Source organism: Callospermophilus lateralis, chromosome 4 (genome assembly GCF_048772815.1).
Source record: "Callospermophilus lateralis isolate mCalLat2 chromosome 4, mCalLat2.hap1, whole genome shotgun sequence".
Classification (NCBI taxonomy): domain Eukaryota; kingdom Metazoa; phylum Chordata; class Mammalia; order Rodentia; family Sciuridae; genus Callospermophilus; species Callospermophilus lateralis.
The window spans coordinates 32,917,575-32,943,152 of NC_135308.1; the positions used below are offsets into that span (position 1 = coordinate 32,917,575).

Sequence of the window (25,578 nt, forward strand, 5' to 3'; positions counted from 1 at the left end):
ATAAGCAGAATCTCATCAAATCTGTTTTTTTTATTCTACTCCTTTATCTTGCTAATTTTTATTAGAAAACCACAATAAAATGCTAAATATGTTTTGGGATATCTTCACAACCTTGGTTAGGCAAAAATATCTTTATGAAAAGATATGAAAAGTTTATGAAAAGGCTAAATGGAAAAGAAGAGCTTGGATAGAATAAACTTCATCAAAATTAAACAGTTCTGCTTTTTAGAGATGTCTTTAAGAAAATGAATAGGCAATAGAGTCTGGGAAAAATTTGTGTGTGTGTGTGTGTGTGTGTAAGACAGAGGACTTGAATATAGGTTATATAAAGAGCTCCTAGAAATCAATAACAAATGATAACTCAATTTCAAAATGGGCAGAAAACGTCTAAGAGGAATGTTGCATTAAAAATATACAAATATTTAATAAGCACATGAAAACAATGTTTGCCATCATTACCTGTCAAGGAAATTAAAGCCAAAATCACAATGAGATTACTATTCACCCACTAGAATGGCTGAAATTAAAAAGATTCACAGCATCAAATGTTGATGAGGACATGGAACAACTAGAATTCTCACACATTGCTGATGGGAGTGTAAAATGTAAAATGGCACAACTGCATTGGAAACTGGAAATTTCATATATAAAGTTAAAATAGCATCTCCTCTTGGACCCAGAGATTCATCTTCTAAATATTTACTCAAAGCACATGAAAACTTGTGTTGATAGCAGCTTTATTCATCATAGGCCCAAGTGAATGGATATAATAAATTGCAGTAGTAGTGCATGCCTGTAATCCCAGCAGCTGGGGAGGCTGAGGCAAGAGGACCACAAGCTCAAAGGCAGCCTCAGCCACTTAGTGAGACCCTGTCTAAAAATAAAAAATAAAAAGGGCTGGGGAAGATGGGTGTGGTGGCACTCAATGCCAGCTGCTCCAGAGGCTGAGGCAGGAGAATTGCAAGTTCAAAGCCAGCCTCCTTAATGGTGAGGTGCTAAGCTACTCAGTGAGACCCTGTCTCTAAATAAAATACAAAATAGGGCTGGGGATGTGGCTGAGTGGTTGAGTGCCCTTGAGTTTAATCCCCTGTACCAAAAGGGGAGGGGGCAACTAGGGATGTGGCTCAGTGGTTAAGTGCTCCTGGGTTCCATCCCTGGTTCCAAAAAATAAAAATAAATAAATGCAGTACATTCTTACAATAGAATACAACTTAGAAATACAAAAGAATGAACTGCTGATGTGTGCAACAGCATGGAAGAATCTCAGAAACATCATGTTATTCAAAAGGATCCACAGACAAAACTAATCTACAGTAGAAGAAATCAGAACCGTGGTTGCCTGTGGGAGTAAGAATTAGCTGTGCATGGGAAAACTTGGTTGGCATGATGGAGAGGTGCCATATCTGGTTTGGGCTTGTGGTAGATGCATTTCTTAAAACTCATGGAAGTGTCTGCTTTAGATCTGTGAATTTCAGTGCATGTAAAAATTTACCTAAACCATAATATTAAAACAAAAACAGAGCTAGACACATTCAAACAACTGTAGTTGAATGTGGCAAGTTTGGGATTTATCTTTTTACTCTCATACAGCTTCAGCCAGGGTGAGATTTCCTTTGGCGCCACGGGCAGTCACATGGCCTCTACTGAGCCATAACCACATCTTCTCTTAGAAACCTCTGCTGCCGTTGTACTGCAGGGTTTTTCTGGATAAAGACATTTTGCCCAACAGGATAATCGCAGATGTGGCATATCCAGACAGTGCTGAGAGAATGAAGGGTTGGTGGCATATGGATGGAACCAGGTCTTTCAAATATTTTCATCAGTTTCTAAATCAAAAAAGACCTGTTCTAAGCTCTTCAATATGGATTACATCAGAGGGCAGTTTTAATACTAAATCATAAGTTATTTGTTAAATATTTCTATATATGATATTGTTCCAGATAGGTCAAAAGAATTTAATTCATATTTTTAAAATGTAGAACATGCAAGTTATAATTTTAGCATGTCACTAATAGCACTGGGCAGATGTAAAAATAGTATTAATAATTCCTTTGCTAAAATACTAATTATGGTGTCTCTGTACCGTTTTTATCCTGCTTCGGAAAGGAAAGGGAATAAACTTTCTTACTCTTCTTATTTTTACTCTATTTACTTGCTGTTTTTTATTTTTATTTATTTTTTTTTTGCACTGTGAAAATATATCAAACCTCCTGACATGTTGGAAATTGTGAAAGAGGAAGATTACAAGAGCCAAGAGGAAAATGCTTTTAATTTTAAACACTGAAATTTGGTTTAGTCTTGGATGCCATTATAGTGAATAATGGGAACTGATCCTAGACTTCAAAAGAAACATGACCAGATGGTCTTACCATTCAGCACTTAATGCTGCTATGAATTTCCAGTTAGACCCCAAACTTTTCATTTCCCCAGCGTTCCCCCTCACCTCCGTCATCATACAAAAACGAAAGGAATCTGAAACCTTTTTTTGTGTTTTCTGAAATACTGGTCCTGAGCAAACTTATTTTTTTGTGTGTGTGAAGATAGGGTTTAATAAAGAGACAAAAACCTGAAACATTAATCAGATCCACTAGGCTAATTACTGCGAACTCCAAAGTTTATTACTTTTAAATATTAACTGCTTAAAATGAATTCATTTGGAGATCAAAATGATTAATCCTTCTCAGTCACTATAAATGTCAGCGGCGGGATTAAAGGATTTAGATGGTCATGTTTACTCAACCTTAAATTTCTGTACTAAAGACACAAGTTAAATAGCTCCAGTTTATCATTGTTTCATGTTAATGTTTTCCTCTTAACTCTCTCTTTTAGCTCCCCTGCCTAAGTGATTGTTAACTAATTTTGGCTGTTAAGTAGGCAAGTGCTTCTTTCAGCCTTGGCTGCCAACCCGCTTTGTAGATTACCTACCAGAAGGTGTGAGCAGATAGATGTAGCTTACAGCCCTCCTCCTGACGCAGTGGGGGTAATCCTTTCCCCCTGCCTCGGCCTTTATTGGTCTGATGTCTTGAGCCCCCAGCTTACTGCTAAACTTGTATCCGGGTCCTCGCCACGTTGCCAATTTTGGATCCACATTGTGAATCACTGTGGTGCCGCTTCAGTCACAATTATTAAACACCTGCTGCTTTATGCCAAACCATACGCTTATTCATACTAGTACCTACTGCAGTTTGACTATCAGATACCAACAGATAGGTTGTAGGCATCTTATCATCTCCGGCTCTTGGTTTGTTCTAAAGGAATAATTACTAAGAGAAAGTAAGAAGCAAATTTATTTTCAGAATGCCTTTAATAAAGGAAATAATCTAAAAATATTTCTCTAATTACAAGTGGTTGCTAAAATCGCTATGTATGTATATCTATGGTTGAGTGTATAAATCCTTCAAGATCCAGGCTTAAAAGATGCTTTTTCTTTAAAAGTCAGTGGAGTTAATGTAGTTTTTCCCATTTGGGCCACCAAACCTTCCTTTCAATATCCATATGTTCCTTCTCCTCTGGGCCTCACCAATCTTATCTTGAAGAAAATGCACATTCTCCAGGGCCATTCATTCTAATCCTGCTTCCTCTGCTTTCAGATACAGCTGGGGTTTTCCCTTCTCATCCTCCTCATCCAGTTCACCTTAGTGCCTAGCCCCAGATTTCCATTGGCAGAGGTCCCCCTCCACAACTGCTTTCTAAAAATGATTGCTGAGGGGGCATCCTGCAATGGCTTCCATTAGACTTGTGTTTTGTGTAATGAATTGGATTATAAGTATGTTGCACGGTGATCCTTGTCAACATCCTCTGGAAATTTGAGGTTATCTGTGTAGGGGCAGAAAGGTGGGCTGCCTTTCCTCACCCAGCCTATGGCACATAGGACTCTCATCCAGAGAAAGTCAACATGAGCAAAGCATACCAATGTATTAATGAAGATTTTGTGTGAAACAGGAGCCTTCAGGAATGAGAGACCTAGGGAAAGCTATCTGTTTTTATTAGGCTTGATGAAAAATGGACAGTCATGTAGAAATGTTATTGCACAGAAAGGGTGTGATGTACCAGTAACAGACTGGAGGGGAAATGCAGCAAGGCCTGTCCACCTTCAGAACCAGGGTTTTTCTAGGGAGAGGGTAAAAGGGAACAGGGATAGTATGATCATTCTTGGTTTAATGACTTGCTTTGAGAGAGAGGTTCCATTTTCTGTGGTGCAGGGGATCGAACCCAGTGCTTCATGCATGCTAGGCAAGTGCTGTACCACTGAGCCACAACCCTGTCCCAGTAAATTTTTTTTTTTTTTTTTTTTTTGGTGGTGCTGGGGGTTGAACCCAGGACCTTGTGCATGCAAGGCAAGCACGGTTCCAACTGAGCTATATCCCCAGCCTGAGAGGTTCCATTTTCTGTGATCCACCTTAAGGAGGAGGACCTCTGGTTTGGGTGATGTGCATCAGTGAGGTGAGAGACAGGAGGTCAGGATAAGGCCAGAGAGAGACTTTGTTCTGAGGCTACTTCTGAAGTCTCCAGCCTCCTTCAGTTCAGAGGTTTCAGCATGCCAAAATGGTATCAGTGTATGATTTTGGAGATTAGTAACATATTAATAGATAACTTTAGCAAGAAGTTGAAGATATTTGAATTTTATTTGCAGAGTAAAAGGGGATAGGGCAAGTTCAGGTAGTTAGTGGGAAAGTATAAGAAGAGGAGTGTCTTGAAAAAATATGCACAAGGAAATGAAGTTACAGGTATTTCTCTTACTGTGTAATTGTCTTACTGTTTTGAAACTCAGCCAAATAGAAAACTCTCCTAAGATTGTAGAGTTTATTTTTATGTGGTGCTGAGGATCAAATCCAGTGTGTCACAAGTACCAAAATAAGCATTTACCTGATCTGTTGTTTTGTGATATGCTCGGACCTATGGAGGAGTGTCACTCCATGTCTGAAAATAAATAATTTCATTCAAGCTTATAGTGACTAAGAAAAACAATTAAAGACAATGATAGATTATTTTATTTCGGTGTATTATACTTATATTGATTCATCTGTCCATTTCTTACCCTTGGATTTTGTAAAAGAAACAGATGGTTAATCTTCTTTTTTTTTAAGTATTTTTTTTTAGTTGTAATTGGACACAATACCTTTATTTGTTTATTTTTATGTGGTGCTGAGGATCAAACCCAGTGTGTCACATGTGCAAGGCAAGCGCTATACCGCTGAGCCACAACCTCAGCCCCTGGTTAATCTTCTTTAAAATAATTCATATATGATGAGGGGAAAGGGAAGGATTGAAATGGAGGGAAAAAATGCTCTTATATAATCATACACAATTTCTTTTCTTTACAATGATTATACATATATATAATTGTCAATAGACGTTTATTTTACTTATTTATATGTAGTGCTGAGAATCAAACCCAGGGCCTCACACATGCTAGGCAAACACTCTACCACATCTCTATTATGTTCAGACCATAAGCACTGAGCCACAATTCCAGACCAGAAGGGAAGATTTTTAAAAACCTAACCTTCCCCTTTCCCAAGAGAAGGTAATATATTAAATGTCTAATTACTGAACAGGTACTGTTAAACAGCAAATCAAGAAAATACCTGTAAAATGGGTTGTTTTGATTTTTCTTTGTTTTTTAAATTACTAAAATAATTATCAGGAAAGTAAAAATGCAAAACAATAAGACAGAAAATAGCTAATTTCCTTCACTTACAATCCCTTTTAAATGAACCATCATTAATAGTAATATATTCCTTCTCATCTCTGTTCATGTTCAAACCACAAGCACTTACATAATCTGCTAATTCTCCTCCTTTGTTTCCAGAAGTGGGATCATACCATACAACTCCATTCTGCAACTTAAATTTTTTTTTTAACTTAAAACATACATAATGGTCTTCCTTCCAGATCAAAGATTGAGATCCAAACTCATTATTTATGCTAGTTCCAGAATGTTCCATAGCATGGATATGTAATTTATTCAGCCATTCCCTTTCTGGTATTTACATTTTTGCAACAATGATGCAGTAAACATTTTTTGTACATGTATATTTAGATCAAGTGATTTTGTTTGTATAGGGTATAGTCCCAAAGGCAAACAATCTTAGCTAAAGAGTATTTACAATGTTAATAGAAAAATACTTTATAAGGAATAAAAGCAGCATAAGAGGAAATCTAGAAAAAAAAAGATAAATAATGAATTCTCACGTAGGCCCATAAATCAATTGCTTTTATTTATTTAATTGTTATATTTAATTTTTGATACTTGGTTTTGAACCGAGGGACTTTTTATCATCCCCAGTCTTTTTATTCTTTATTTTGATCCCTATTTTATTTTCACTGAGTTGTTTAGGGGCTCCCTAAATTGCTAAGGCTGGGCTTGAACTTGTGATCCTCCTGCTCAGCTTCTGGAGTTTCTGGGATTACAAGTGCCTAGCTCTTACAATAACAATTATTCCTCCCCCCGCCCACATTCAGTACCAATGATTGATTTTCTAAACACAGGTTGCAAGTTTCAGGCCCTATTTGCAGTGTGATAAAAGAAAACCAATACCTAATAAGAAGTGTTGATAAGAACATACAGAAATTAGAGCCTTGTGTACTGCTAGTGAGAATAAAGCAGTACATCTGCTGTGGAAAGTAGTCTGCCAGGCCTTCATAAGATTAAGTAGGGAACTGCCCTAGACCTAGCAATTCCTCTCCTGGATGTATACCCAAGAGACACGAAAACGTGTACACACAAAAATTTCTACATAAATATTCCTAGAAGCAGTTCATAATAGTCAGAAATTGGGGGGCTGGGGATGTGGCTCAAGTGGTAGCGCGCTTGCCTGGCATGCGTGCGGCCCGGGTTCGATCCTCAGCACCGCATACAGACAAAGATGTTGTGTTCGCCAAATACTGAAAAATAAATATTAAAATTCTCTCTCTCTCTCTCTCTCTCTCTCTCTCTCTCTCTCTCTCCCTCACTCTTTCTAAAAAAAAAAATAGTCAGAAAGTGGAAAAAACTGAAATGTCCATTAATAGATGAATGAATAAATATGGTGTATCCATACAAAAGAATATTACATAACCATGAAAAACAGTGAAGAACTGATGTTATAACATGTTTGAACTTTGCAAACATCATGCTAATTGAAAACAATTGATCAAAAAAGACCACGCATTGTAAGGTCTCTTTTATCTGAAATGTTCAAAATAGGTGGATCTATTGAAGTAGAGGCAGACTGGTGATTTCCTAAGGGAGATGGGGGAAGCAAACTGGAAATTTTAGAAGATTTCTTTTTGGGTAAATAGAAGTATTCTAACATCATAGTCGCTAAAAAGCCATTGAATTGTACACCATATGGTATATAAGTTGTATCTCAATAAAGCATTTGTTTTTTAAAAAGTAAGAGACAGCGCCAACTTTAGGGAAATTTGGACATTAGAAGGGAAAGAATACACTGCCCCCAAGGTACTGGCATCACCCTGTGCCACTCTAAGACTAGACTCTTACGTAGAATTTTTATCTTTCCAATTCAAATAAGAGATAGTAGATGTCTTACCCATTGGTGAAGAACACTCTGATTGCAGCTTTGAGAAATTCCTCTCTGCTCTGCTGTATTCTCCTTTGTCATGTATGCTAACTCATTTTTTTAAATGTAAAGTTGTTTTTTTTTTTTAAATGATACCAACTGCCTAGGTTGTTCATTAAGTTTTTCTTTTATAGATTTTCAAATTTATGAGTGTCATAAAACAAAAATGCCTAATCTGTTGCAAGCTAACCTTGCATTTTAATCACAAGTGAATGTCCACCCTCAGGTAGACTTGTTCTTGCTGCAATTTATTGTTTTGGTGCTGTTTCAAATTGTAATGGGAAATTTGCCATTGACCCTGCTGATCAAGGTTACCAAAATTCAAAGTCCAGGAGAGAAATACTTGTTTGCCATTCTTAGCCAAACAGAATTAATATAAAGACTGGAAGGCAGAAAGAGAAGTTAAGAGAAGTGGTGCTAAAAGTAGTGCAAAGAACATCAGACTTTTTACAATCTGAAAAAAATTGTGGAAAATAAGAATAGAATATTTGCTACTTGAACTGAGTCTGACTCTAACCAAGGCTATCAGATGGTTAGCCTGGTCCCAGAGGTACCTAAGCAGCCTCATCATGCCTTTCTTTTTCTACTTTTCTACATCTCCTTCAAGCTGTACCCAAACATTCTCAGCCCAGCTCAGCCCTCCCACCTCCTTTATCCCACCAATTATCTTTTCACCTAGTCAGGAACCTTTCTTTTCTCAACTCTGTCAAAACTGCATAGTCTATCATAAGTATAGCTTATCTTGCTAAGTGTTGCTAGATTGCAGGAAATTATCTGGTAGATTAATTTATTCTGGCTTAATGGTTAGATATCTTCAGAGAAGGGTGTTTGCATTAAAACAAGGGATCCTAAAATTTAAAAAGCCTTACCCAAAGAGGAGAGTTGACAATAATAGAATCTGAAGCATTGTGGCATTTCTCGGGAAAAGGCATTTTTGAATGAAGTCAATTACTTATGTCAAAGTCAACTTTGGTGGTGATGTGGCTATTTGCAAGTGATTTGAAAATTATTCTTTCCCCACCATAGAATTACACATTTCTCCATGATCATTAATTCCATTTGTCAAGGTATTTATTTTTTAAGGAATTTCCCCCTCATTTATACAAACCATCTTGTAAGCCAAGTTGTGAAATCCCTGAAAGGTAGAAAGAGGCCACGGGGAAGTGATTTGAACAGAGGTAGCAAGTGGCTGTAACACAGGTCCATCAGAGGCCAAGTTTAGTGTGTTCTTTCCTCTGGAAACAAAAATAAACTTTTAAATTCAGTGAAGAAATCTAATAGGGATTCCTGCTGTTTGGGTAGCTTTCTAGTTTGCATTTCAGAAACAGCCCTAAAGAGTTTTGAGTCATTGTGAGCTGATGACTGCAGAGGTTCAATTCAGAGGGGTGATGCCTTGGATATTTAGCTGCAAAATGAACTGTGTTTACATACCTGGAGAACAAATAAAGATTGCAGTTTTCTGCTTTCTTTCACCTCATGGATTTTTGCATCAAGATGGCAATAGCCTGAAAAGTCTGACACTTGGAAAATGTTTCAAAATATTAAGTTCAAAGATAAGAAAGAGAATGCTTATCGTTTTATAACGTCTGTCTTTTTGTTCTGGAATGTGAGCACCTCCCAATATAGGAGGGAAACGCAGAGGAGCATTCTTATTTATTTTTTCACTCCCTAAAAATTATTTTGTATTCTTATTTTGAAAAACCTGCATGTTTGATGGTAATATTAAAATGTTGTAGAGTTCTCTGCACCCCCCACCCCCCAACATTTTAAATGTGACATGGAAATAACAGTGAGTAAACTCTTTTAAAGCAATTCCATTAGCAGTTTATGATGACAATGATTTTGTTTGGATTGACTCTCATAAGTAGAATTCACGAAAAATACTGACAATCCTGTGTCCTACCTCAGTGAGTTGACCCACATTCTCACTGTGAAGTGGGCAGGCACTTTTTTCTTTCTTATTTTTTTGTGTTTTTTTTTTTTTTTGTTCAGATGCTTATTCACATCTCCCTGGTAAGCACAGTTTGATTTGCAGCTAATTGTAGCAACCGATTTTCATTATTTATGAGTGTCATTGTCAGAATCCATTTGGAAGTCTGACCAAGACAAAGCTGATTCCAACTTCTGATTATGACCATAGCAATAAAGCAATTAACCACACTAGTTAAAATATACTGAGGCCTGGAGGCTGCTAATATCTTTACAGCCCAATATTTGCTATATTACACTTTATGTTTGATTTATTTCCTAGAAGATTCTACATATCATTTTATCATAAGTAATTTGTAATACACTGTCTTAAAAAGTATAGCATAGGTTTCTCATACCAGCAAATTAACTGAAGTGTTCCTAGAAGTAGGAAAATTAAAACTGTTGGTCATTCAGTAGCTGAATTTAAATCACTCTTCTTATACTACTATTCTTTGTAAATATTTTGTTTCTTATTAGTACCTAAGTCTCAGAGTCTACCATGTCAGCAAGATATAAGAAATGAAAGAGACCTATATATACATCTTACAAGCAAACATTTTTCACACTCTTCTCATCCATAGTGTCATCAAACATATGTGAGAATTCAAGAATAAATACAGGATTGGGAAAGTCATTAATAACAGAAGTCATTTTAAGGTGTCACCTAATTTAAACACTTTTGCTTTAAGTTATTGCAGTGTCATGAGTTTTATTATGCTCAATTTATTAGTAAAGGCCCACAGAGTTCACAGCCATTTATTTTTCAGGGAACTTGATTTTATCATTAATTTTTAAATACATAATACTTCCACTTTAAGAGTTTACTTTATTTGCAAAAATTGTTTTACTCAGATCAATACAGATTTTTCCAGGTGTTTATTAAAGCAAAAAATCCCTAGAATGTCAAAATGTCCAAAGCATGCTGCAAATTTTCAAGACATTACACCCCAAAATTTAGTGCATGCATGTGTACACACACACACACACATACACACACACACACACACCATCTATGATTGATTGCTAAATTAGGTGGGAAGATGTAATAAGATTGAGCAAACTCATGTTTTTACTTAAGGAACAAATTTATTCTTAAGGGAAACTTCTTCTTTTTCAAAGGAGTAACATCTGGGTGGGAAAATCCTGTAGTCCAGGATTAGAGCCAGGACACAGGAAATAATTCGGGCAATTTCTATTACTTCATAAGTCTGTGCTAAACAAAATTCTGCCATTGTAAGGAATCCTTTCTCTGGGTTGAGTTTTCATGGTTTGTGCTACCTGCTCATCTCCATGGAGTTGCTTGTGGGAGAAGGGATGTCTGAGTTGGAGCTTGTAGACAGGCTGCAGTGCAGCCCCACTCTGCCCCATTATTGCACCCCCTTGACAATATACCACGCAAAGCTAATGGGAATGCTGGTGCTGGTAGCAGATAAACCTGAATGTGTGAGTGTTTATTTCAGGGAGATTTTCTTTAAAAGAAAGAAAGAAAAAAAAAAACTAAACTAAGAATAATACTAATCATATACTCACTAGTTGTTATCTTTTTTTCCCCCTAATTAGGACAGAATTTTACCCTAAGGCAGTTAGGAGTTTGTGAACCAGCAACTCGAAGAGGACTGGCATTTTGTGCGGAAATGGGGCTCCCTCACAGAGGTTACTCTATCAGTGCAGGGTCAGATGCTGATACTGAAAATGAAGCAGTGATGTCCCCAGAGCATGCCATGAGACTTTGGGGCAGGGGGGTCAAATCAGGCCGCAGCTCCTGCCTGTCAAGCCGGTCCAACTCAGCCCTCACCCTGACAGATACAGAGCACGAAAACAAGTCCGACAGTGAGAATGGTAAGTTTCATTTTTGCTTTATAATGTTGGCATTCAGTGCTTCTGCCTATTTTAGTTGACTATGGGTCATGTTCTCCTTCCTTTCTTCCTTCCTCCCATTCTTCTTTGTCTTCCCTTCTTCCTTTCTTTTTGTTTAATGCAGTAGAATACAAGAAATGTCCTTGAATAATGCATTTTTTTTTCCTGGAAAAAAATCAATATTGAACATTAGATTGTTAAATTATGCAAGTAGTCTATGATATGTTAGCTATAGTTTTGAAAAACATTTCAATTGTGTACAGGAAAAAAAAATTAACTTTGACTTATCTTGGACCATGTCACCTGTTATCCTCCGTAGAGTAGCAAAGCAAGTGTTGATAAGGTTTATCCCAGAGCTAGCTTGCAATCAAAGATGTCTTTGTAGATTCCTCTTGAAGATATCTTAAAGAAGTTGTAGAATCTTAGAATGGATGAGTGAGCACACAGAATAGTTTATTAACAGGGCTCAAGTGATTGAAGAACAAATTTGATCATGCTTTAAACTTCTTAGTTGATGAGAGCAATTGAATTCTTGGTAAAGAGGAGGAGTGTGGCCTTTGATGTGCTTCGGGAACTGGATGACTGTGCAATTAAATCCACACACAAAAATTGGATTTAAGGGTATCCAAATAGTAGCTTTATACATGTAAGAAAGAAAAATGTCTTTATAAATTACTGGGACTTCTGTCCTAATGCCGGTACAGGATTACCAAAGAACAAACAAACAAAAAACCACTTAATTTATGTGTAGTAATGCAGTAATAAATTTAAAAAAAAAAAAAAAAAGCTTAATTTTTTGTCAGTGCTACTTCTAGGAAGGATTGGAACATCAGTGCCAATGCACCAGACAACAGCAACAACAACAAAAAAAACATTTCTCCTTCAGATTTAATGCTACTTCAGTCTGTTTATTAATGCTATGCATATCCAATGTATCAAAAAAAGGACAAAATTAAGGTAAAAGAATCCCTTGACATTGGAAAGAAAGGTGGTTATCTTATTAATAATATTTCATTTGTAATATTTATTGAACAACTTCGTCAGCTTGGCTTTGCAATAAGAGTGCAGATCTCTGGTTAGTTTTCGGTTTCAGCTAAATGACAGTGTGAAGTGGTACCTAGTGGGAGCACCGCTTATTAGGCATTTCCTTCCTATTCACAGGGAAAAAGTCTAATTTAAGACGTCGAGAACTATTTCTTACCTTATATAGAAGATTTTAGTGCATTAAACTAAAGTCAAGATCAATTAATAACATACACTTAATATTTTCATCTTGGAAGTGCAAGTTCTTGGTAAAAGCTAGCTTTATTTCAATCTCAAGCAAGAAACAAGGATACCTCTTTTGGACAAAATGAGTCTCAGAATCAGGCCGCCAACATTTTCCTCAACTAATCCATTCACCTCAGTAAATCCTGTGTTTATATCAATTTTCATAGTGGATTCAAGAGTCACTAACCTTAACTACTTACAATTTGGTGTAAATATTGCTTCCCATCCATCTGCACTTCATATAACACTCCTTGAGCAATTGCAGGTACATTGTTATATTCAAATTCTGCATTTGATTTTCCTAAAATTCACAATAGAATTTATGATATTATAGAAAGGAAGAGAATGACCAAGTTTCAAACATGTATCATTTCTTTCTTTTCAGAAAACATAAATCTGCAAATTTTGTAATGTTTAGTTAAAAAAAATGATTGGGAGGATTGCGGAAAAACTTGTGAATTTCTAACTCCACTGCCCCTGTGCATCTGCATGAATTATTATTAACTAGAGGAGGACCTTGTTTCCCTGGGAATCTCATAGACCCAGTTCTTAGAGTGATGGGAAAGCTAGAGAAGTTGCACTCTTTCATTTCCTCAGGTGTTGGTTATGAAGCAGAATGAAGAGAGGCAGGCAGAGAGTGACAAGGGCCTTGCCTTGAAATCGAACATTTGGCAGCATTTATTGAGAGTAAACAGGTCAGCCAAGTTAAGAGTATAAAGTGTCAAAAGCAGTGTTTCTTGAGCTGGACAGCAATGGCTTAAACTTGTGTTTACTCTTTGCTCAAGGTTTGGTTGTGATTATTTTTTAAACAACGTTTTGATGGTCCAAGAATTCCCAATGAGGTTGGTTCAAGGAAGGAAACAAGAAGAAAGAAAAGAGATATGTAACCTTAATGAATACGGAGGATTTCATATATTTATTATGTATTTCCATAGGAACATTTCAGATTGTTTGTTCTGAAATTTCAGTGATTCCTCAGAAAGACCAAGAATTCATTAAGCTAATTAATTACTTTAAGATCTGGAGAAACATGGTTTTCTGAGGCATTTAGCAGACCTTAGAATTTTGAATTGTGGAGTAAAACAGGAGCTTTGTGGATTTTTCCCTGATATAAAAATATATGTTTTTCCCCCCTTAAGCTGTGTTATAGTAAGAACTAAAATTTGCAATCATACACAGGTTCTTCAAACATCTTCAAAACCAACATACTCAAAACTAATACATATTTCTATTTCTATCAGTATTTTTAGTTAATTATTTCTAATATAAAATTACTAAAATAATTCAATTCTTTTCTCTTCGGGTATTTTAAATTGCTCTCATTTTGAAAGTCGATTGATCTTCCCATTATATTTTACTTTGACCCTTCAATTATTTTGCTTGTCTGATTTTATTCATTTTTGAACTAGCTTGAGATGTGTCAGTGGAAAACCTATTATATCACTAAAGGTCAGAACAAGAAGGACCTGGGTAAAATATCTCACCAAATGAAACTAATTTAAGAACCAGACACTGATTTGTTCTCATCCGGTTTAACATGGGACCTTTCATTGACTGTTTTCATCATTTGCAATAACTGTGAATGAGGTCGTTTTCCCCAGGAAAAGATGCTTTTCAACATTTGTAAAAGTATGCAAGTGGAGTGTCTGATATTGTAGTTATAACTTCAAAGGAGTGTTTAGTCACTAAAACAGATTAGATTTCATTTATTTATTGATAAAGAGGCCAACAGTTCAAGTTAAGAAGGTGCTAGAACGACTGTGAGGCTAATGAAATTTTGATGGCTGGAGCATCCCAGGAGAATAAAAGAACATTCAGACCTTGTCACACATCTCTATGTGAGCAGAGATTCAAAATAAGTGATAAAATTTATTCTTTTGCAAACCTAACTTTTCACCGATCATGGGAATTTGAAGTCAAAAAAGAATTTGGAAAGAAAGATTTTGTAGTATATTGAGTTACGTATGGAATTCCAAATGTTGATCCTTTTCCAAATTAAGGATATGGGAGAAGTCCTTTCTTGACACATATTGATCATTGGGGTTGTCATCGTTCTCATGAGTCACCTGCCAAGCACCAGATAAATGCTGAAGGGACAGTGATTTGTGCCCACCTATTAACAGCAGCTCTAGTAAGCTGTTGAAAGGTTAAAAAAAATAAATGCAATGGGATTCTCTAATCAAAGGTAAAATTACCAGTATGCTTTGGATTATTTTAGGCATCTTTCCTGTCTCTGATGTGTTATTAAAAGACCCCCGACTGAATTCCCACTATCTAGCTTTGCAAGTGATCTGATCTTAATTCTGAATATCTGTTTAAATGTCAGGAACAAAGGACTTTTTACTTTTTTCAAAACATCCATCTTTAAGCTATAAAAAAAGGTTCGCATATGCATCATTTCCCAGGGGCAGTCAAGCAAGTATTGTTTTTTGTCATCCAGTGTGCGGTATCCTGAAAGGTGCCTGGATTCAGAATCACAGAGATCAGGGCTCCCATCCTTTCATTCATCCCCTAAAACCCTTTAATCCTCAGTTACCTAGGGTGTGAGTTCCCAACTTGTGCACCTCTGCCTGCTAATGCATCGGTTGTTCTGCTCATTTTGTTGTGTTGCTACTTCCAGAGATGTGGTGTTCCCCAGTTGGAAGTCCCTCATCTTGCTCTTCCCTTCTCTACCACTTAGTGCCTCTTGGGAAAAATTGACCTTTGACATCATTCAGGCCAGGAGGAGCTGGCACTGCTCTTCAACTGTATCATGATTCAGAGCCTGAGAATCTTCATGAAGGGTATAGGTTGAAAACATACTGCCTGTAGGCAGGCCACCTGATTTTGTATGAGTACCATCCCCTCCCAGCTGTGTGGCCTTGGGCAAGTCACCTAACAGTCCTGTGCTATAGTTTCCATGTAGGTAAAATAGAGATGACAGTGACTAGTATACAGTCCTAAAAGGATAAGGCTGTTGTGAATATTAAGTGAGTTCAGGTATATATTGTGCTTTAGAACAGTGCCTGGCAGCTACTGAGTTGTGAGTGTGTGCTCTTATTACTTGTGAAGGTAGAAAATTACATCCTTAAGTAGTTATGAAGATTAAATTAAATAAATAATATTAAGTACCTACGTAGTTTTGGCCCACATTCAGTGCCTTCTCCTTCCCTCCCCACCTCTTTGTTACCCTCCCTTTGTCTACATTAGTCAAGTGTTTATAGGTTTGGTAAGATGAGAGAGAACCAACACTCTCTCCCAGAAAAGGCATTGATAATTTGCATAGACTGGAATTTCTGTCACCATTGATTGACTCTCTTATTTTCCTCCAAAACCCCACATCCTTTTTAATTTACTGTAATTAAATGAATGTGCATTGAATGCTGCTGATAATTAGTTTGATGGCTATAGACTTCAAAGACTTTAGCATGCTCCTTCCCCTCCTGGCCCAAGGAAATTTCAAAAGTAGTGTTTCCCTCAAAGGCATGTTACTTAGACAGCCAGTCAATTAAAAGGCAGTTTAACTGATGCTCATCAGTTCACACAATAAAATAAATCATTCCCGTAAGACTTCATTTCTCACCTGGGGTCTTAGCAATGTACCTGTTGTAGGACCCCAGGAAGGCCACACTAATTGTGCATGATACTGAAGTATTAAGGGCTAATTTGACTAACAAAAAGCCTATAACATTAGAGTGCAGTGTTTTTTTTTTTTTTCATACAAGATACTTGCTTTGCACTGCTAAACACTTTTCAAGGAAGCAATTTTACTTGTTCTTTGAAATAGGTACTTTTAAAAATCTGCTTTCTGTATAGAGAGATAAAGTTTAAAAGTTGAGTTATTGTACTTTACAAGGAAAAAGGTAAGGTATGCTCCTTAAACCAATTTGATAAACCATTGTACTGATACTGTTTACATCAGTCTCTCAACAGAGAGCTTGAGCTATTTTGCAATCCAAATTACTATGTCAGGCAGTGTATGTTCTCTGAAAGCGTGGGCAGTGCAATTTCTTCTCTTTCTGAGTCACTGTATGAGGTGAGAGAGAGGAAATGGAAGGACCTATAGTTATTCTATTACCAATTAAATTCTAGAAGAGTTTGGGAGAACCTGCTAGTGGCTTGGAGTACCCCGTTATGTCACCTACTTGTGATGCTTGTAGCTACCATGAAGATGGCATTTCCCTAGCTCTTTTCATGAAGGGAATAATATTTGGATTTTCTGAAGATAATTTGAAGGTGTGTGTGTGTGTGTGTGTGTGTGTGTGTGTGTGTATTTTAGCTTCTCTAGCCTAATTTTGTTCTTTCAGCTTTATCCACAAATTTTTCTTTCAGCCTTCTTGGGAAATTGTGAGAACTGAGATGGAATTCCCTTGCTGTAGAAATAAATGTTGTTTTAGTGTTATTCTAATTTTATGAGATTCTATTACACACAGTAACTTATAACTTGAATGTTGAGTTCAATTATGAGCCCTCTTCTGGCATGCAGTGGTCAATTCTGGCATGGTCTGCCACTGTAAATTATATTTTATGTTTTAGGTGCTCTAGTATGTCAATATGAGTGAAAGTAATACGTGGGTATGCTTACTAAATCAAGCTCAGAATTGAAGTGCTGCTTTGCAAAATACAGTCATTTCTAATGTATAAAATAGTTACCTTGCCTCGATACATATACATTTGTAGTTTCAATTGTGACTTTTCATTCTTTGAGTAAAAGTTTCCATTTTTCATTTAAGGATGAAATATATTCACTTCTTGAATATGTACAGCTCACTCTTGAGTATTAGGATTTAAATAAAATTTAAAAATATATTACTATGAAACTACTATTATGAAAACTTATGAAGTCTACTGCCATTGCTCTTACTTAGTATACATATATAGTTTTTCATTCTAGAGGCTTTTCAGTAAACTTTTCAATTTGCTACTTGTCATGTGGACATTGCCAATTCCACCAAACTCATCTTGTGTTCTAAGTATTTTTGTTTAAAATATATAGAATATAAGCTACATCTGTTTAATTTCTGAACATTCTTTTAGTTGCAGATTTGAAATCAACATGAAGTATATCATGCACTTAACAAAACTGATGATGTATGCCATTTGGATTTTTGAATGTGTTTTTGATATCCTTGAAAAATCACAGTGGTAGCAGTAAAATTGTTTTAATTAATGAATCGAACAGCAGTGAATGCTGAATCAGGTTTATTGATGTAATTATCACTGAAATAGAAAAAATAAATGTTACAGTCATAGAACCTTAGTTTATTTGCCATTCTGAGTGTATTCAAGTGTTTGAAGAGCAACTAACTGATTTTGTGTGTGTGCTATTTAAAGAATATTCTTCTCAAGTCTTAACGATTCTGTCTATTAACATTACATCTACATACAGTTTTATACATGAAAATCTTTTACATTATTTACTGAGTCGTTTCAGTGATAATTTTACTATATTGAAATATTTTTATATTTATTGGTTGACTTGAGATAGTTTTCTATAATGACTAGATTGTACATAAACTAAGTGTAAAAGCTATTTGAATGCATATTAAAGTGAATACAAATGGGTATAAACTTGGGAAAGGGCAATTAGGAACATCTGATGACTCTTACCTTGACTTTATATATTACTATTATAAGTCACACAGAAACTAAAAATTGAATAAAGTTTGGATGTGACTCATCGAATTGATTTCTTATTTGGTCTATCAACTACATCTTCATTCAATGAATAATAAATGCTGACTGTTGTACCAAGTGTTGGAAAAACAAAAATGAGTAAGATGTGGGTCCTGACCTCTAGTCGCTCACAGGCTAGTAGGCAAACTGGCAAGTCGACACGTAATTGGATTTTAATATGGTAAGTGTTATTACAGCAGAATATGCAAAGTCACTGTCAGCACAGAGCAGAATATTGCCAGTAGAGAGAGAATGCAGGGAGGAGAGGAGAGAATGCTTCATAAAGGTGGAGAGGGAAATGTCATTGGAATAGAGGCTTAAAGGTTATAGAGAAGTTCAAGACAGACCAAGCAGTCAAGGAGAATGTGTTAAATTCCTGGGGACTGTTCCTCAAATCCCCAGTTGTTTGGTGCCTGTAACACATGAGAGTTGAGGCTGCACAAGTTGCCTCAGAATATATCCAGAGGTCCTTAAACACTTTTTGCTGCAGGCTACAAAAGAAGCACTGAGGGATTTTGATTAGAGGGATTGCATGGTCACACACCCATTTTATGAAATTACTTTGAAAGCAGTGTGGAATGCTGTCTTTCCCACAAGAGAGTAAGCTCTGTGGGGACATGGCCACTGTGTTCACCTTACCCAGTCTCTGAACCTGGAAATGAAGTTGCTATTGAATATTCATTCAAATAATAATAATGATTCACTCAAATAATAGACTTGGAATAGACTTGGTTTGGAAGTGGTTCTCCAGCCCAACCGTTTACGGGTTGGAGACTTGTTCCCCACCTTTCAATGTTGAGATCTGGTAGAATCTTTAGGAGGTGGAACTTGGTGGAAGATGATCACTGGAGGCTCTGCGTTTGGGTTCATGCTACTCTCACAGAGTGAGTAAATTCTCATGAGAGTGGGATGTTATAAAATGAGGCCATCCCCTACATTTACCCCTTTCTGCACATGGATGACTCCCATTCTATTTCTCTACCATATTATGTTGCAGTCAAGGGATTTAGCACATTTAGTTTGGGAAGCTGAAAGTCTAAGATTGGGTTGAACAGATGGGGCTGCCCAATCTTAGACTTTCAGCTTCCCAAACTATGAACTAAATAAACCTCTTTTTTACATAAAGTACCCAGCATCATGTACTTGGTCATAGAACATAAAACAGACTAATCTAGGGGTCAAACTGGGAACAAATTAGCCAATTAGGTAATATTTTAATAATTAAAATGGGAAAATATAAGTTTGGATAAAGAACCAGGCAGGAGAGGGAGACCCATTCATTTAGAATCAAAATCTGGTAATTAATTATTTGCATTGAAATAGGGAGAAGGGAGACATTTAAAAAGACTATCTTCTCTAACTTGGTAGACTGGATGAATGATGGTATAATCCAAGTTGGGAGTTAAAGCATATTGTTATAAAGTTAGAAATTCAGCCAGGGAATTACTACTCAGTTCAGTAATCTTTTACACAATTATGTGTGTGTGTGTGTGTGTTTATTATATATTATATATATATTATACTCATTGTTTATATTATGTATATTATATTCATTGTATACATAGTAATATATAATATAAATACATATATTATTATATATAATATATACATTACATTTAGTGCTATTTTGTTTAGAAATACTTATTTAAAACCAGGGATAGAAGCTCTTCCCAAATGCAAACAGAATATAAAATGAAGACAATCACAGGTTGAATCATGAGTTCTCTAATATATCTTCTATAGAAGAAGCACCAATGAAAGAAATGAACTTCCACTGAAGGGGGAAAATATCAATTCACTGAAGACAGATTGTATATGATTTGCAGAATCAAAAACTTCCAACATTCTGCCCCATTAAGCGCCACGTTATCCTGCGAATTGGACAGGAAGATGTTAATGTTAACTACATGTTAACTACATGTTCTGTGTAGTGGGTATGGCAGTCAAATTGCAGAGGGCTGAGAGTTGAACAGAAACCTAAAATGTGGCATCAGCGAGTGGAGATTGTTCTTTCCAAAACTCAACTAAGTAAGGAAGGAGGGAGCTAGGTTGAAGACACCTGGGGAATTTGGAGGAAGGGATATTTTTATCTTGCAAGACATTTCAGCATCTTTATAAGGAAAGGGAAGGAGAAATGCAATAAGAAACTGAAGGTGGAGGAGATTAAGGGGGAAATGAGTTGCACCTGGACTGAGGGATCAGGCGTGCAGGGATCCTTGGACTATAAACCTATGCAACTGTGAATTCCTCAAGATGTCTTATCTTTTAAAATACTTTCATCTTGCCATTTTGTGTGCATAAATAGTTTGGTATTTGCTATAGAAAGATTTACTAAAAAGGATACGTTTCTGGGCTGAGGATGTAGCTCAGTGCTTGCCTGGTGTATGCAAGGTCCGGGTGTCGATCTCCAGCACTATAAAAAAAGAAAGAGAAAGATACATTTTTATTTAATATTGATTGAAATCATAACAAATGTCAAGTCAGAGTAGAAGAAACTGATAATATTTGATGGAGTTGAGACTTCATGTCATTAAAAGATTTGTGGGGAAAGTACATTCTTATCCAAAATTGGTATTTTATTTAAAATAGTTCTATACAACTGTAAAACTGTGGTTTCTCATCTAGAGCATTATGAAAAAGAAGCAGTTATTGGCTTTGGAGTCTGAATGCCACGATTGCATTCAGTATTACTTCAGCGACAAAGGTGATTTCTTATTTCCTTTCCTGATCCTTGGGGGGTGTGTGTGTGTGTGTGTGTGTGTGTGTGTGTGTGTGTGTGTGTCTACACCCATATGTGCATATATATACATATACATGACATGTGTATGATCTTTGCCCTAAGGATTAAATCAATAGCCGGAAAATAAGTGTTTCCACCTTAGTAAGTATAAATTGTTTTGCACTATTTTAAACAGCTTATTTCCTTAAAAACAAAAATGCATGTTTATAAACATAATTATGTAATCAGTTTATTTTTAAATGAATTCTCTGAGACAATATCAAATAATAATTTTTTGAAAAATATACAAAAGGAGGACCAAAAGCCTAGTCATGACTAATGTGTCTAAGAAAATTAGAAATAGTCTTTAAATAGCTAGAGAGGTAGTCATTACTTACATATTGCAAATTTGGAAAATGGTGACTTAGTGAAATAATGATTTGGACTACACTGGTTAATATCCAGTAATCAGGATGAAGTAGGCTTGCCCTTCCAATTGGTTTATATAGGAGTCTTAAAGTTCACAAAGAGAGATCTTAAAATTTTGACATACAGCAGATGGAGATTCCTGGGGGATTTGAAAGTGCTTGAATGAAATGTCAGTTGCTGCAGAAAACAAGTATGAGACATTTCCTTATAATGGACTGTGTCTCATTTGCTGTGACTGGAGTACCACTGTATAGATGGCAGGATACAAAATGTGCTCATAGGTGAGCCAAATGGTCTAAATGAGCCTATTTAGGATTTGTTTCAGATAATCAGTAGAATTTTTAGGCACTTAGTCATTATTTGTAAAGTACTGTCTTAATAACCTAAAATTATTCGATATGACAGATACAATAAAAGTGAAACTTTAGAACAAATGAATTTAAGAATAAAACATTATGAGTTTTTAAATGCATACCTTTAATCTATTTTAATTACCTAGCATTACATGTTTATTAGGCAACAGAAAAAAGCTAGATAATATTAACTAGTTCCTATTTTGGTATTTGATATGTTTTTATTCTTTATCTGTGTGCTTGTTTTTTACAATAATAAAATAGCAATATCTCCTGACATAAATTTGCCTGTGTTATTAGATATACTACTCCATGATGCTTTTTTAAATAGTATGCCATATCATAATTTGTTTTGTGTACCCACTACTTTTTTTGCCATTTTGGTTGTTTGAATTTTCACCATTAAAAATTTTACTGGGGGCAGTGGTTGGTGAGCTGTTGCTCAAAGGATACAGAATTTTAGTTAGGAAGAATAAATTCAAGAGATCTCTTATACATTGTGGGGATTCTAGTAAGTAACAATTTTCTTTTTTTGAGATTGGAGGGATGGAACCTAGGGAATCTCTTACTACTAACGTATATTCCAGCCCTTTTTACTTTTTATTTTGAGACAGAATCTCACTAAGTTGCCCAGACAGGCCTCAAACTTGCCTTCCTCCTGCCTCAGTCTTCTGAGTTGCTGGGAATACAGATACGTTCCACTGTGACCAGCCAATATATTGTATTTTTGAAAATTGATAAGAAAGTAGATTTTAAGTGTTTTTATTACAAAAAATATGATAAGTACTGAATTAATACACATGTTAATTAGCTTGATTTGGCCATTCCACAATGTGTACATATTTCAAAATATCATGGTGTACATGATAAACACATACAATTTTTATTTGCCAATTTAAACAAAAAAATTAGAAAACATAAGTTACTTGTAATAACCATCCTAGTGGGTACATGTTTACACGTTTACACCTAGTTCTGTGATTACCATAGGATAAATTATTAGAAATGGAATTTCAGATCCAATAAGTATGTACAATTTGAGGCTTTTGATATACTCTGTCAAAATGCCCGGCAAAACAGCTTGTCTCCATTTATACTTCTTTCCTAATGAAATTAAAAAAAAAAAACAACAACAACAACTTTTTGTTTCTTTTTAGTTATACATGACAACAGAGTACATTTTGACCTAATTACAAAAGCCTGGAACATATCTTGTTCTAATTTAGTTCCCACTACCTCTCCTTCTGAAACATAGTGTCATACTATGGTTGTGATTTATTTGATTCATGGGTGAAATATTTTCATCCATTTGTATTTTTTGTATGTGTATACCATTTGCATTTTTTTCTTTCATGAATTGTCAGTTTGTGCCTCTGTTATTCTGTTGGGCGGTACATGAATCTTCCTGATGTAAAGAAAACTGAAGGTAAAGGTAGAATTCAAAGGCTACGGGGCATTGACTCCTCTCTTGTATACATGTGGCATTGGTGAGACAGGTTTGGCTGCAGGAAGACCTTTTATGTGTAAACATCCCCTTCTATGTGGGCCTTCTGCTCCTAGACATGTGCAAAGTCTACAATAATGAAGAATAGAATAGTGATGCAAACTCCAAGAATAAAAGGGCATGAGCACAGCACCAATTTATGGTCTTCCAGTCTAGCAGGATTCTGCTTTGCTTCAACATGCACTCATTTGTAGAAATTCTAGTTCCCAAGAAAATCCGTATTTAATCCAGCTCAGAATAGCATTTCTACGAAGTTTCTGTACCCTTATTTAAAAAATTAAAGCAGGCAGTAATAACACTGGGAGGTGTATATCTTTCCATTGATCCATAGTCGTTGGAAAAGAAGTAAGATATAGATACAGATTTATACATACACATAATTATTGAGAGACATAGACATATATATGTATATATATTCTAATTAAGTTACAGTTGGTTTTATAATCTTATATAAAAATCTTTTAACCCTTTGTCTCTATAAAATTTAAATTTTAATGTTTTGCAAATGTTATCCTCAGTTTGATTTTCTTAAGGTATTTTTGAGGTAGAGAATTTTTTAGAAACTTTGAGATATGATCAAATCAGTGATACTATACTTCAGCTTCTTTTATACCAGAAATGTTGATTTCTTCCCTAAATTTTCATTTATATATGTATATTTTTTATATTACTTTGTTTTGTGTATGTGCTGGAAATGTAACTCAGCGGTGCTTTACCACTGAGCTACATCCCCATCTAGTCTTTTTTTAAAAATATTTTTTAGTTGTCAGTGGACCTTCATTTTATTTATATGAAGTGCTGAGAACTGAACACAGTGCCTCACACATGCTACCACTGAGCCACAACTTCAGCCCCGAGCCCCATCCTTTTTTAATTTTTTTATTTTGAGACAGGATCTCAGTAAGTTGCTGAGGGTCTCACTAAATTGCTGAGGCTGGCCTCCAACTCATGATTCTCCTGTGTCAGCCTCCCAAGTCACTGGGATTATAGGCATGTGCCACTGTACCTGGATATATTGCTTTTTTAACATTTAATACATCTTAATTTTTAATATGCCTTGTAATGTAGGAAACTAAATTTATTTACACAGTCTATTTTTTGTCAATGTCCTGTAATATAATTAGAAGATGCTTTATAATACCTAAAAATATATTCTTATTTGCTTAAATGTCAACAATGAAACATCAATAAAAATTGTGCTGTTAAATCTTTGTGAAGAGATGGGATAAGATTTGTAAAATACCTTGTATAAATAGTAATTTTTAGCTTTGACAGTTTCTAATCTAGAATAACAACTAAAAATGAGTATTTTCAGGAATATACAATTATCCACTAGCAGTGTAATATGTAGCCTTTGGGCATTATAAAGAAAAACAATAGTGAGGTTGTAGAAAAACAGACATAAATAGGTTTATGGAAGTTTTATATAATGTCACAAGAAGTTATTCAGATCTATTTTTCATTAAAAAGTAAAGCATTAATCCTACAAAAAGTCAGGCTGTATTAAGCACATATTTTGTGAATATCCTTATACTAAATATTTTGAGAGGTATTTTTTAAGAAATGAAATACATCCTTTGCTGTCAGGCTTTTAGGCTTAGAGAGATAGGGACTTAGCCAAGAGGAAACAATTAGAAGACAAAACCACTGTATGAAATACATCGTTAAACTACATGTTGGGAAGAGGAAAGCAATAAAGATTTAGAAAAGGAAAGATTTTACTAGAATTTACAGAGTTTGAGCAGGATTTAGGAGGGTGGTAAAATGTATTTCAGTGTGGCAGAAAAGTAGTACATGTTTGTAGTTGGAAAAATTTGAGGAATTGCTTGGAAGCAATAATATGAAACAAGTGCAGTGTTTTAAGGAGGCCAACAGATCTGGAAGCATCCTCTTGAGAAGCAAATGGATGTTCAAGTTAACAGTTAAACGGAATCTACTTATGAAGAACTGTAGATGTCATGTTGAAAAGCTTAAGATTGTCTGTGTGTGTAGATCTGTCCCATCTTCATCCTTAAGCACAGTTGGGACATGATGAATAATGAATGGACTCCATGGAGAATTTGGGATTAAGGAGGCAGGTTTGATGTGAACCAGGAAGGTGATGTTGTGAATGCAGGGGAAGGTACAAGTGATGGTGGTGTTGACCAGGCATTGTGATTGTGATGTGAGGGAAGAAGAGGAAGCCAAAGATCCAGCTTTTTAAAAATATATTTTTATTAGTTATTGTTGGACCTATATATATATATATATATATAT

The 25,578-nt window shown here is 35.6% G+C and overlaps 1 protein-coding gene across 1 annotated transcript in view; it reads left to right on the forward strand.

Annotated features, from left to right (window-relative positions):
* LOC143398190 (teneurin-3-like) overlaps positions 1-25,578 on the forward strand; it is a 113,427-nt gene that overhangs the window by 14,126 nt on the left and 73,723 nt on the right. The window contains exon 2 of the mRNA XM_076855259.1: positions 11,097-11,375. Within this exon, the coding sequence (XP_076711374.1) occupies positions 11,097-11,375 (279 nt within the window). The remainder of the gene's footprint in view (positions 1-11,096; positions 11,376-25,578) is intronic.